The sequence below is a fragment of the Podarcis gaigeae genome (assembly GCF_964106915.1).
Source record: "Podarcis gaigeae genome assembly, chromosome: 8".
Classification (NCBI taxonomy): Eukaryota; Metazoa; Chordata; class Lepidosauria; order Squamata; family Lacertidae; genus Podarcis; species Podarcis gaigeae.
The window spans coordinates 32,365,793-32,378,602 of record NC_139684.1 but is presented as its reverse complement, the minus strand read 5'-3'; the positions used below and the strand labels follow the sequence as shown (position 1 = coordinate 32,378,602).

General features: G+C 47.0%; 1 protein-coding gene across 1 annotated transcript; it reads right to left on the bottom strand.

Moving 5' to 3' along the window:
- Positions 1–1,230: 1,230 nt before the first annotated feature.
- Positions 1,231–12,114, bottom strand: LOC310851877 (borealin-2-like). The gene is made up of 10 exons (XM_083754486.1): positions 11,905–12,114; positions 10,934–11,062; positions 9,011–9,063; positions 7,783–7,843; positions 5,989–6,065; positions 4,988–5,055; positions 3,103–3,204; positions 2,197–2,326; positions 1,650–1,736; positions 1,231–1,391 (listed from the first exon to the last, which is right to left on the bottom strand). Exons 1-10 carry the CDS (start codon positions 12,038–12,040, stop codon positions 1,350–1,352), a joined length of 885 nt encoding a protein of 294 aa, XP_083610612.1. The 5' UTR covers positions 12,041–12,114; the 3' UTR covers positions 1,231–1,349.
- Positions 12,115–12,810: the final 696 nt, after the last annotated feature.

Sequence of the window (12,810 nt, the reverse complement as noted above, 5' to 3'; positions counted from 1 at the left end):
ATGGGTGGCCCTCCAGAAGTTGAAGCCTAGCTACTAGTCAGTGGTCAGCAGTTGCAGTCCAGCAACTGGCAAGCCACCCATGGTTTTAACTGTAAGACAGCTACAGCACTGACTTAGTTGCAAGAGACCTAGGACTACAAGCAGTAAAATCCTATTCTAAAAGCAGGACTTAACATGGAAATATCCCTGCTGCAAAACTTCCATTAGGTTCTTGGAAACCATCCAGGCTACACTGCTGGAATATTTCTCCAGCCATTTTAGTTCAGCCAGACTGTTTTTAGACAGCCTTAACTTAATGCAGGGAGCAACACGGCATCTGCTGTTAGCTAGGAGCTTGCTGCGAGTTAGATCACTGGTCCAGGTGTAAAAACAAACTACAACACTAGATGTCATGAGGTTGGTGTTAAAGCCGACACAATAGAACCATGCAAGATCATGCAATGTGTGGAGAAAGTGGATAGAGGGAAGCTTTTGTCTCCATCTCTTTACACTGGAATTCAGTGACCATCAATGAAGCTGAATGGTGGAAGATTCGGGACAAACAAAAGGTTGTACCTCTAGCTGTTGACGGCTTCACTTGGTGCTCTGCTGGCTGGCTCTGATGGGAGTTGGAGTCCCAACTGTCTCTGGAGGACCACACAGGGGTCCCCATCCCTCATTGAAGTAGAACTTTCAGCAGATGAGGAGGCAATACACTTTAGAAGGAAGCTCCACTGTCTTCCATATAGGATTCAGGTCTCCAATTTAGCCCTGGTCATATATTTCTGAAACAATGTAGAACCAGACCACAGGAAAGTACCCTACCACCACATCCTCCAACTTGGTCTGGTGACATCTGGGCTTAAATATGCTTTGGATCAGGGCATTCCAATAGATGATGGATGCAGCAAGAGAGCCAGTGTGGTGTAGTGGTTAAGAGCGGTGGACTTCTAATCTGGTGAACCGGGTTCGATTCCCCGCTCCTCCACATGCAGCTGCTGGATGACCTTGGGCTAGTCACACTTCTCTGAAGTCTCTCAGTCTCACTGACCTCACAGAGTGTTTGTTGTGGGAGAGGAAGGGAAAAGAACGTTAGCCGCTTTGAGACTCCTTAGGGTAGTGATAAAGCGGGATATCAAATCCAAACTCCTTCTTTATATCTGAACTATGGGGCACAACAAACATATAGCCCGTGTATGGCACTCTTTTAGAGCAAGCACCTTTCACCCTGAAATAATGCCAGCAAGCCTCCATAGAGAAATAACAAGTTTAATAGTACTTTAAAAAAAAAGCCTATCTATTTAAACATAAGGAACCAAGGATATTCAGATCCAAGAATGAAAAAAGGTTGTTTTTGGAGTCCATCAACTTCACTTAACGGTTGCTTTTCCGCAAAGAACTGTCAACTGGTTCTAAGGGAGGGGGAAAAGAAAAAAAGCATGGGCAATTGATGGAGCTCTCCAAACATCCCTCTGAACCACCAAAACTCCAGATTCTATGCAAGGAATGCCTTACACAGAAGTATTTCTGAGAACTACTTGCATGGATTTTTCAGACCTGAGAAGGAACACTGCAGATTGGCACAGCTGACAACGATGTTATGACGAACCCTACCAGCCCCCCTGCAGGGACAGAGCCATTTCCAAGGTTTATTTGTTCTGCACACTTACCACAAGGCTGTGGATATGCTGGACGGTGTCCTCATTCAATAATTCCACATTGATGTTCTGGAGGTCATCGCCAGCCGAGCAGAGAGTCTGAACAAGAGCAGAGAGTGCTGTTTGCAAGCCGCATGGGTTGTGCACGTGCATCATTACGCATGTTATTGCTTCGTGTCATGTAAAGAAAGTGGGCAGAGAAAAGTTCCTCTCCCTCTTTCCTAATGCTAGAACTCATGGTTATCCAATATAGCTGAACGTTGGAAGAGTCAGGGCGTAGGACTTACTTATGCAGCACAGAGTTGATCTATGGAACACTCTCCCACAGGAAGAAGTGATGGCCACCAAACTGGATGGTTATAAAAGTTGATTAGACAAATTCATGGCAGAGGGGGCTGCTGGTGGCTACCTAGCCATGGTGGCTATGCTCTGTGCCTCCACAGCTGGAAGCAGCAATGAAAGGGGTTTGGGAGACGCCCTTAATTTTTGTGTGTCTCAACTTGGATGCATTTATATTTGCAAATGAAAGATTCACAGCCCTCCCCGGCTGATACAGTACCTTTCCATCAGACAAAGGGATGTTGACAAAGGGAACTGAGCTTTCGTGGGGCATCGACATACTCCGGAGCGTCACCACCTGCGTTCTCTCTGAGGCAGATGCACTTTTGGAGAGACCCCTTTGTGGAAATCTAGGCACCAGAAAGAGGTGGGGAAGGGGGGTGGAGGAGAGGGAAGGCGGTTCAGAAAAGGGCAAAACAACTGATTGAGGAGATGACGCAAGACCCCTATAAGGAGAGGGTCCAGACATTTGGCGATGTTTGAGGAGGTTATTTTTAAGGAAAAGGTAAGACGAGCAATGATAGAGGTGCATGGAATTGCACACAGTGCATAGAAAGTGGACAGAGAGAATTTTTTCTTCCTCTCATAATACATTACAATTTAAGCAATATCCAATGAAACTGAATGTTGGGAGATTTGGGACAGAGGAAAGGAAGTACCAGCTCAAACCTCTTCCCACACTGAGCTTGTCAGGTAGACTGGAAGGGAACAAAGGCTTGATTAGCTAGTTCTTTCCAAGGTGAGGGGAAGGGGGCATAGCTAAACCTGGCAGGACAGCTTAAAGGTAAAGGGACCACTGACCATTAGGTCCAGTCGTGACCGACTCTGGGGTTGCGGCGCTCATCTCGCTTTATTGGCCGAGGGAGCCGGCATACAGCTTCTGGGTCATGTGGCCAGCATGACTAAGCCGCTTCTGGCAAACCAGAGCAGTGCACGGAAACGGCGTTTACTTTCCCGCCGGAGCGGTACCTATTTATCTACTTGCACTTTGACGTGCTTTCGAACTGCTAGGTTGGCAGGAGGGCAGGACAGCTTACTTGATTGTATTAACCCCTTCATGCATTCATTGGACTTAGGTTGGCTGCATGAGTTTTGATTATCCCACAATATAAACAGCATGGCTTGCCTTTTAGAGCCCAACGAGATGCACTTGGAAGCACACACCGGCCGCTCCCGCATCGAGGTCGATCGCTCAATGGTTCTCCCGTTTGGAGTGGCGTATGCAGACCTGATGGGACACAGGGGGCATTTACAGGATTTTAAGGTTGCAGCAGCAGTTCCTCCTATGCCTGCTCCTGTGAGAATTCTCTATAAGGAGAGGTCAAATGGCAGACAGAATGATCACAAGGAGCGGAGCTGTTGCAGCTGCGGAGACTTACCCATATAGTCCGTAGATCACTTCATGCTTCTCTTAAAGGTAAAGGTACCCCTGCCCGTACGGGCCAGTCTTGACAGACTCTGGGGTTGTGCGCCCATCTCACTTAAGAGGCCAGGGGCCAGCGCTGTCCGGAGACACTTCCGGGTCATGTGGCCAGCGTGACATCGCTGCTCTGGCGAGCCAGAGCTGCACACGGAAATGCCGTTTACCTTCCCGCTAGTAAGCGGTCCCTATTTATCTACTTGCACCCGGGGGTGCTTTCGAACTGCTAGGTTGGCAGGTGCTGGGACCGAGCAACGGGAGCGCACCCCGCCGCGGGGATTCGAACCGCCGACCTTTTGATCGGCAAGCACTAGGCGCTGAGGCTTTTACCCACAGCGCCACCCACGTCCCTCCATGCTTCTCTTAGGTAGTTCATAACATTATAAAAACATCAAAAGTACAAAGTAATGCCACATTTTAAAGCAAAAACAGAATGATTCAGGGTGAAATTCTCTTAAACATCAAGATAAACCCAATTAAAAGATATAATAGCCCATGCTTTTTTCTGGGGGTACACAGGGGTACGCATACCCCTAAACATTTTGTGAATCTTTGTACTTTTGTCCATTTACTGTATTTATTTTTCCCAATTTGAACAATAAAATGGTGATTATCTTGAATCAAAATGAGAGTACACCTAAACATTTTTTTAGAAAAAAAGCACTGATCATAACTACTAGCAGATAAGAATAGCACATAATAACTAACTGATAATAATAATAATAATAGCAGATATTATCATTATTATTTATTTGCTTATTTATTACCTGCTCCTTACCCTAATAATAACAACTAATAGCACATAACAGCTACTAGCAGATTTAAAACACAGAAATGCAGCAGAGCCAAGAAGTCCTACCCACCTAATATGCAGGCAGATAGAGATGCCTGGAGAACCACATTCAGTTCCCAAGGCCTGAGGTTTCTCAGCCATGAGCTACGTGACTGAGGACATAGACAGGTGTTTTTTTAAAGCTTCCTAGTACAGCCATGAAGGCTAGCAACCTGCTTTTTCTAAGACTATTCTCATAAGCAGCTTCATGATGCCTCTTTTTAAAACAGAAGGCATTGGCCATCAACAGCCATCACTTATAGGGAGCAGAAGCAGCTTCCAGCCAGTTAAAAGCTCCATTGATTTCATGCTTGCAGCCTCCCCCATCAAAATATGTAGAACTTGGTCTTTAGCTGGACAGCACCATATTTTACTGGGTGTTAGATATGGCGCAGCGGTCAGCAAACCTTTTCCGCAGGGGGCTGGTCCACTGTCCCTCAGACCTTGTGGGGGGCCAGACTATATTTTGAAGGGGGGAAAATGAACGAATTCCTATGCCTCACAAATAACCCAGAGATGCATTTTAAATAAAAGGACACATTCTACTGTAAAAACAGGCTGATTCCTGGACCATCCACGGGCCGGACTGAGAAGGCAATTGGGCCGGATCTGGCCCCTGGGCCTTAGTTTGCCTACCCATGGCATAGGCGTAGGGTCTCTTGTGCCATAGGCAGAGCTGCTCCTTTGAAAGCCAACGCACTTCGTTGCCTCACAAGAAGAACCAAAAACAATGCAGCAAGAATATAGGGTTACTCTTACCTGGACGGAGTCCCTTGCTTTCCCTTTACAGCAGAAGCCAAGGAAGCCAGAGAATTTGTTTTAAATGCCTGCAAGGGTGTTAAGCAGCAAAACAGGGCATTAGGCCACAAAGGTAGTCCAAGGAAAAATCAAGGTTGTTTAGCATTCCTAAAAGTCACCCGATTCTTCACTGTTTGGAACAGCAATCTAATTCTGCAGATTTATAGGCAATGGGAAATTGAATAATGCGGGACTTGTATGTCTGTTTCCTGCCGCCAGTGAATAACCTGTGTGCCACACAAAGCATTTCCCAGCTCACACGCACTACCTCACACATAGAATGCTGCATAAGATCAGCATATACACCTTTTGTGCCCTGGTGCTAATGTCACAATTGAGGGGGGCAAGGGATTTCAGATAGAGCCTGCCCCCACCCCAAGCACCTGTCGGGATCTGATCTTGCCATGCACACAAAATTCTCACACTGACTTCTGTTGATGCTGACTTTGCACAGAGAACCTTGGGGGAATGGGCCCTTTGCCAATCTTGGGGGCCACTGAACATTCAACCTCACCAGGATCACTCCATTTCCAGGGTTGCAGAGACAAAGAACTCTCCAGGCCACACTGCTAAAGAGGGTAGCTTTGAATCAGCAAAAAAGTGTAGCGTGTCTTACATATTGGACCTGCAACAAAACAGTGAGAGTGCTCTCATGCAGGTTTCTAGACTGCGGAGCCCTTTCCCAGGATATTCCATTCCATTCCAAACCTCAGTTTTGTTCCCAGGACACTCAGCATTGCATGTGCATTTAGCGTACTCAGTCCTCGTTGAGCTATCTTCAGGTCGTTTCCCCATCTAAGGTTTTTTGGGGTTTTTTGGTACATCCACAAACCTCCAGGTTCCTCAGAACCACCTAATGTCTCCCTCTTGTGCATGGATAGTACTGTTTTGGCTACAGAAGGATCCACACTTAAGAGAATGAATTTGCTATGAGCACATATGGGATACTTTCCCCCACTTACCTTTCGAGACAGTTTCCTGGCCGGGGCTCCACTCCCTTCTTCCTCTCCCTTGTATTCCACAATTGTTGTGACCTTAACTAGAAAAGGCAATTTGGTCAAGGGTTATTATAGGCATGTTATGCATGCATCTTACATCAGTCTCTCCAAAGCTATGGCAGGATACTTTGGCTTGGATCAAACTGTTAGGATTTTACATAAGCTGATGCTGGCTAGTGTGATTAGTATAAATTACATGAGATGTCTGAGAAGAGTGTGGGAACGGAAGACTGTCTTATCTCTTCCGTCTGAGAGTGTTATTGGACTATACTTTCGTTTTTGCTATATGCTTTCTGTTTCTGCCAGAGTTTGGAGAACACAGACGTGATTATGGATTCTCTGTATATATTGTGAATAAAACGTGGTTTGGATCTATGGATGTTTTTATCTTCTTGCTGTGTGATGCCAGAAGACTTGTGTGCACTTTTCATATGAGAAGTGTCGCAGAGGGGCACTCTGGAGTGAAGGGACATGCCATTCCAGAGACGTGCCTACTGGGAGACACTCGGAGGTACTGGGGGGGTCTGCTGTCCCCCCAAGAGCGTGTGCCAACACAAACAGCATCAGGTTTTGCACACTCATGAACTTTCCTCTTCTTCTGTCCCACAGGGAAGAAAGAACACTCCCAAGGGCCCATGGAAATAAAATGACTACTCAGAGCATAATGCCATTCCAGAAATCTATGGTGTGACCACATCTGAAATTCTATGTACTGTTCTGGTCGCCTCACCTCAAAAAGGATGTGGAGCGATCCGACTGCAAGGGGAAATGGCAGCACTGGGGTTTTTATTAGTTTAGGTAAAAGAGATGGCATGATAGAAGCTTATGAAATTATGAGTGGCATGGAGAAAGCAGATAAGGGAAAAAATTGTCTCCTTTCATCACACTAGAAGTCGTGGACATCCTATTAAGCTGAATGTTGGAAGATTTGCAGAGGACGATAAAAGAAAGGACTTATTCATGCAGTGCATAATTAAATTAAGGAACTCAATCCCACAGGAGGCAGAGAAGTCAAGCAACGTGAATGGCTTTAAAAGAGGATTGGACAAATTCATGGAGGAGGGGGCTATTGAGGGCTACTAGCAATGAAGGCTACTATCCATGATGGCTATAGTCTGCTTTCATGGTAGGAGGCAGTAAATGCTTCTGAATACCAGTTACTGGAAACAACAGGAGGGAAAGTGTGCTCTTGTGTGGGGAGTCTGTTCCTACAGGCATCTAGTTTGCCACTGTGAGAAGAGGAGGCTGGAGTAGATGGGCCATTGGGCCTGATCCAGCAGGCTTCTTATGACCCCCCCAGAACAACTGGTAAGCCAGATCCTCTGCATTTTGGGCCCCAGATGTCTACTCCAAAGTCCAGCCTTGACAGCATCACTGCCATCGAACGCTGACCTGCTTGGCATGGAACAGCAAGTCAAACCATGGCCAAGCATGAACATTCTCAAACCATAGTTTAGCACGTCCCCAGAGAGGAGACTGCACCCAGTTTGTTTCTCCTCCATCTGAGAGCTAAGCTGTGGTTTGGCTTAGCATATCCTCCACATCCAGGTTCCTGGGTTTATTTTGCTCCAAACAAACCTTGGCTACTACTACTGTAGTTAGATAAACCACAAGCCCTGATCTGGAGGATATGCTAAGCCAAACCATGGTTTGGCACAGCTGTAGAGGGACTAAGAAACAGCAGCAGCAGCGATCTCCCTTGCGTGAAACTGGGCAACCGTCCCTCCAAGCAATGTTAAGCTTGGAAGGTCAGCTCACCTCGTTTGCTGTTGGTCCTCACTAGTCTGGGAGTTGGCATATCTGCTGCGCAGCAATCATTCTGTGGGCAGGAGGGAGAAAGAGGTGGTATTATCAGGCCAGAATCTCTCTTGTGGGTTTGGTTGCTGGATCAAAAGAGTTGGACACATGGATGAATGTCAGAAGAGGCAGGTGTCTGGGGCATGTGGAAGTCACCTATGAAAAGTTTTCCCTCTGGAGCAGAGTCATCCCATGGGAAGTTGACTTATACTGAGACAGACCAATGGTCCATTTATCTCAGTATTGTCTACACTGACTGACAGGAGTTCTCCAAGATACCAGGCATAAGATTTTCCCCAGCCCTACCGAGAGATGCCAGGAATTGAATCTGGGACCTTCTGCATGCAAAGCAGATGTTCTATCAATGATCTAATTAGAATCATAGAATTGTAGAGTTGGAAAGGACCCCGGGGGGGTCATCTAATTCAACTTTCTGCAATGCAGAAATCAACACTCAGCCCCCCCATCCACTTTGAAACCATTCTGGACCTTGCTTAGCTTTGCAAATGTGCTAGCAGTTTTATTCCCCAAAGGACCTGGGACAAATATCGCATTCCACCCAGAGCTTGCCAGAGCTTTGACAAATGGGGCTGGCTTCTACTCCAATCTGCCTCTCCCACCCACTATTTAAAACTGCTTTCTCACCGCTTCCAGTGGTGTCCGATCTGTTTTCAATGAGGGCCAGATTTGATGAAGTGAGGGGCCGTCACCTTTTTTTAAAGGATTGAAGTTGTTGAGCTTTTGTTAGGATTTTACCCCAAAGTTGTTGAGCTTTTTTAGGGTTGAAGTTGTTGAGGTGTTTTTTTTAGGATTTTACCCCAGGAAACAAACTGCCACAGGGGCCGGATTTAAACAACTGGCGGGCCAAATTAGGCCCCCAAAACAGAGTTTGGAGATGCCTGGCTTACACCTACGAAGTAAGGCATTCTGGTAAGGTGACACAGATCTGGCACCTGTATTCTCCTGGGTCATATCACGCAGAATTCCTTGCTCTGAGAAAGGAATCCCTTTTATTAATGGGTGGACAAAAGGAGGAGGAGTGGGGGCAGTGCAGTACTTTGCACTACTGTAGGCTTTGGGGCAGTTGCCTCAATCTGCCACAACCTGAGAGCAGCATTGCTCAAGAGGCATAAGGATCTGTTACTGGTTTTTTAAAAAAAGCATTTCCGTTTTACTTGGCCATACTTACTGCCATGGCAGTGGCGATGACTGTGGCAGCGGCAGCTTCTTCTTCCTTAAGATCTGTGGTGCGGAGACAGTTACCGATTAATCAAAGGGACTAGCTTCTTATCAATCACACATTCTTTATAAAATAAAGGTTGGAGCAAAATATGAGCACAAGAAGAGCCTGCTGGATCAGGCCAATGGCCCATCTAGCCCAGCATCCTGCTCTCACAGCAGCCAATCAGATGCCTGTAAGTGGGACCCGAGCACAAGAGCACTCTTCCCTCCTGTAGTTTCCCTCCTGTAATTTCCAGCAACTGGTATAAGGAAGCATTAATGCTTCTGACCATGGAAGCAGCACATAGTTGTACTGGCTGGTAGCCATCAGTGGTCTTCTCCACAAATCTGCCTAATCTAAGTTGGTGGCTATCATGTGGGAGGGAGTTCCACAGTTTAACAACATGCTGCATGAAAAAATACTCAGAAGTGGGAAGGGTAAAAGGAAGGTATTAAAATTGCACATAGTTAAGATATGGTGTTTGTTGATGACCACCAACTAAGGTGGCTTTACAAGGGAGTTAGACAAATTCATGGAGGAGAGGGGCCATCAACAGGTACAAGACAATGGCTTTATATTGCTTCTAATATCAGGGGCATTATGCCTCTGAATACAGCTGCTGGGGAGCACTATTGAGAAGAATGCAATTGCACTGGAGAAGAATGCAATTGCACCTGGGTCTTGTTTTGGGGCTTTAAGCTTTTGGTTGGCCACTGTGAGCAGGGCTGGCTTATGCATAGGAGCTCTCAGGGGTACCAGGCTGAGAGTCTGGGGACTGAGAGTTGAGTCCAGGGAAGTCGGAGCACTGCAATAGGCTCTTCTGCTACGGGCGGGTCTGTGCCATGAGTTCGGGGATGACTGAGCCAGTGAGACGCTGAGGTGGCCGGCTGGCTCCGCCCTCCTGCGCGCCTGGGACTGGGCAACCGGGGGGGGGGGGTGTGCCGGGCAGATCTTTGCACCCCAGCTCCACATATGCTTAAGACATCCCTGACTGTGAGAACAGGATTCTGGACTTGATGGGCCACTGGCCTGGTCCAGCACATTCTCCTTATGTTTTATTAACAGGCTTGTATCTGACATTGCACAGGAAGTCTTAAGTAACCAAAAAACTGTGTAGTTGTGAATTCAGCAGTTAAAATCTGTGTGGTTATAAAGGCTCAGTCACGATTCAAAATGGCAAGCAATCTTATCCAAACATAAATAAAAACCGGCTCCTTGATCTCAGGATCCATCAAGCAAAATTTGGTTGGGTGTCCGAATGTACAACAAACAAACCAAGAAACCACTTTTCAAAATATATATTAGATGATGGGAGCCAAATGCAGCCTTCCAGGTCTCTATCCCTGGCACTCAGGACTCTCTCTAGGCCACACAGCCCTCACTGCCCTTGCTTTGCACCCTCCTTGTACTCTGATCGTGCTTCCTGCTTGCCTGGGTGGAGGGCAGAGATGGGTGTGTGAGTGTGTGCAGAAACTAGCCTACTGTGCAAAGGTAAAATTGACATTAGTGGCTACCTATTTTAGAGTGGTTTAACAGTCCATCCTTCTTCCAATGGAACTCTGGCAATTGTAGTTCTGAGAGGGAAATAGGCATCTCCTACCAACCCTGAGCAGCCTAAGCCAACCACAGTTCCCAGAGTTCTTTAGAGGAAGCCCTAACTATCTAAAGTGGTGCGATACTGCTTTAACTGTATAGTACAGTTGGGGACTTAGTTGGGAGCAAGTCCCATTGAGAAAGCAGCTGAGCAAAGTCATGACTGGCGCCACGAGGACCTATCTGCATGATAATTCACTTAACACAATTCTAACCACGTCTACTCAGAAGTATATCTGTCTGAATTCAACAAGTCTTACTCCCAGCAGGTAAGTGGGGTTGGGATAGCAGCCTCACCAATCAAGTCCTCCCTCCTCATTTTTCTCATGACCACCGGCATGGCCAGCAGCTCCACCTGGAATGCCTTCTCAGCTGTCTGCAGAAGCGAAGCCAGCTCTTTCTTCAAATCTCGCAGGTTTTCCTTTGCTTGGAGAAAGGGAGAAGGACAGAGGAAGCTGCCTTATGTGGTATCAGTCCATTCATCTATCCACCTCAGTATTGTCTACACTGACTGGCAGCAGCTCTCCAGGCTGTGTTCTCTCCCCCAGGTCTTCCTGCAGATGTCAGAGGTTGGACCTGGGACATTCTGCATGCAACAAAGATGCTCTAACCACTGGACAATCTGGTCCTTGGCAGAAACACAGCACTGCAAGACCCTGAAATGAATAATCAAGTGAAGCAGCTAGAATTGAGGCATTTCTGTCCTTTGGGGAACAAAAGTGCTAGCACATTTGCAAAGCTAAGCAAGGTCCAGAATGGTATGGATGGGGGACTGAGCGTTGAGACTCATGCATTGCAGGGGGTTGGACTAGATGACCCTTGGAGGTCCCTTTCAAGTCTACAGTTCTATGATTCTATTCTTCTAAGCTCCACTCCTTGCTTTTCACTCCACTTCTCCAAGATTCATTTATTTATGCACCACCTTTTCCTCCACGGAGCTCAAGGTAGTTTATACATGGTTCTCCCCCTTCTCACTTAATCCCCACAACATCCCTGAATGGTACGTTAGGCTGAAAGGCAGTGATTGAGCAGGGCTTTGAACCCTGGTGTCTCCCAGGTCCTGCCCCAGCCTTTCTCAACCTTGGGTCCCCAGACAACTCCCATCATCCCTGCCACTGGTCCCTGCTAGCTAGCGATGATGGGAGTTGTAGTCCAACGAAATCCGTGTACCCAAGGTTGAGAAAGGCGGCTCTTACCGCTACGCCAGGCTGGCTCACATTTCCTCACTCAGACCACCCGCTTTGCCAGGGTGCATCCCGAGGCCTCACCCTGGTGCTGGAAATCCCGCAGAAAGAGACTGATGCGCTGGTCCCTCTGCTCCTTGCTCAAGAGGCTCCGATCTGACTCTACGCCGGAGTCCGCGCTGCGCTTCTTCGCCTCGTTCAGGTGTTTCCTTAGCGCCATGTCTCGCTCCCAGCTCACAAATCGGGAAAGCCCAGAAAGGAGAAAGCATCTCTCTCTGTGTGGATTTATTGCAGTTCCCCGCCCTGGCTGTGGAGACGCCCACTTAGGACTCTGGAGAAGGGGGGAGGGCGCTGATTGCAGGTGCAAGGCATGCTCCTGAGGAAGCCAAATCTAGCGCTGGGGATGGACGGATCAGCTGCAGGGAGCTGTTCCTTTGTGGTGCATTTAGCTCTCCCAGTTTATTGAAAGAAGGGGTGTTTTCACAACAGACTTGGCTTAAAAAAAGGGGGAGGCTTAATTCCTGGATTAGTTTTCCTGCATTAATGTCTACTTTTTCCTAGATATCTCAGCATGGTGGTGCAGTGATAGATTTCACCTGCTGAATTTCAGTTGTTAAAAGGCACTGGAGTAGATATTGTTGAATGTGAAAAAATGGCTGTATTCAGTTGGAATAACTGTGTTTAGGGTCACAACCCTGGGGTAGTTTTGCCAGTGTCTAATTCTTTTACAAGATTTTTGTTGGCCCAATGATAGACAGAAAGGTGCTTGGAAATCCATGTGGCCATTTTTGCTCGTTTTCTCCCTTGCATCCTAGTGGGCTGTGTTGCTTTAAAAAAACACCTGTGGCAGATTTTACCCTCCTCTTTAAGAGCCTTGCTGCATCAGACCAACTCTCTAACTCTATATATGCTAGCTTCTTATGTTCCTAAGTGTCAGCTGTGAGAAAGAAGGCTTTTGGAAAACTCATTAAAATATAGAAAGCACCACGA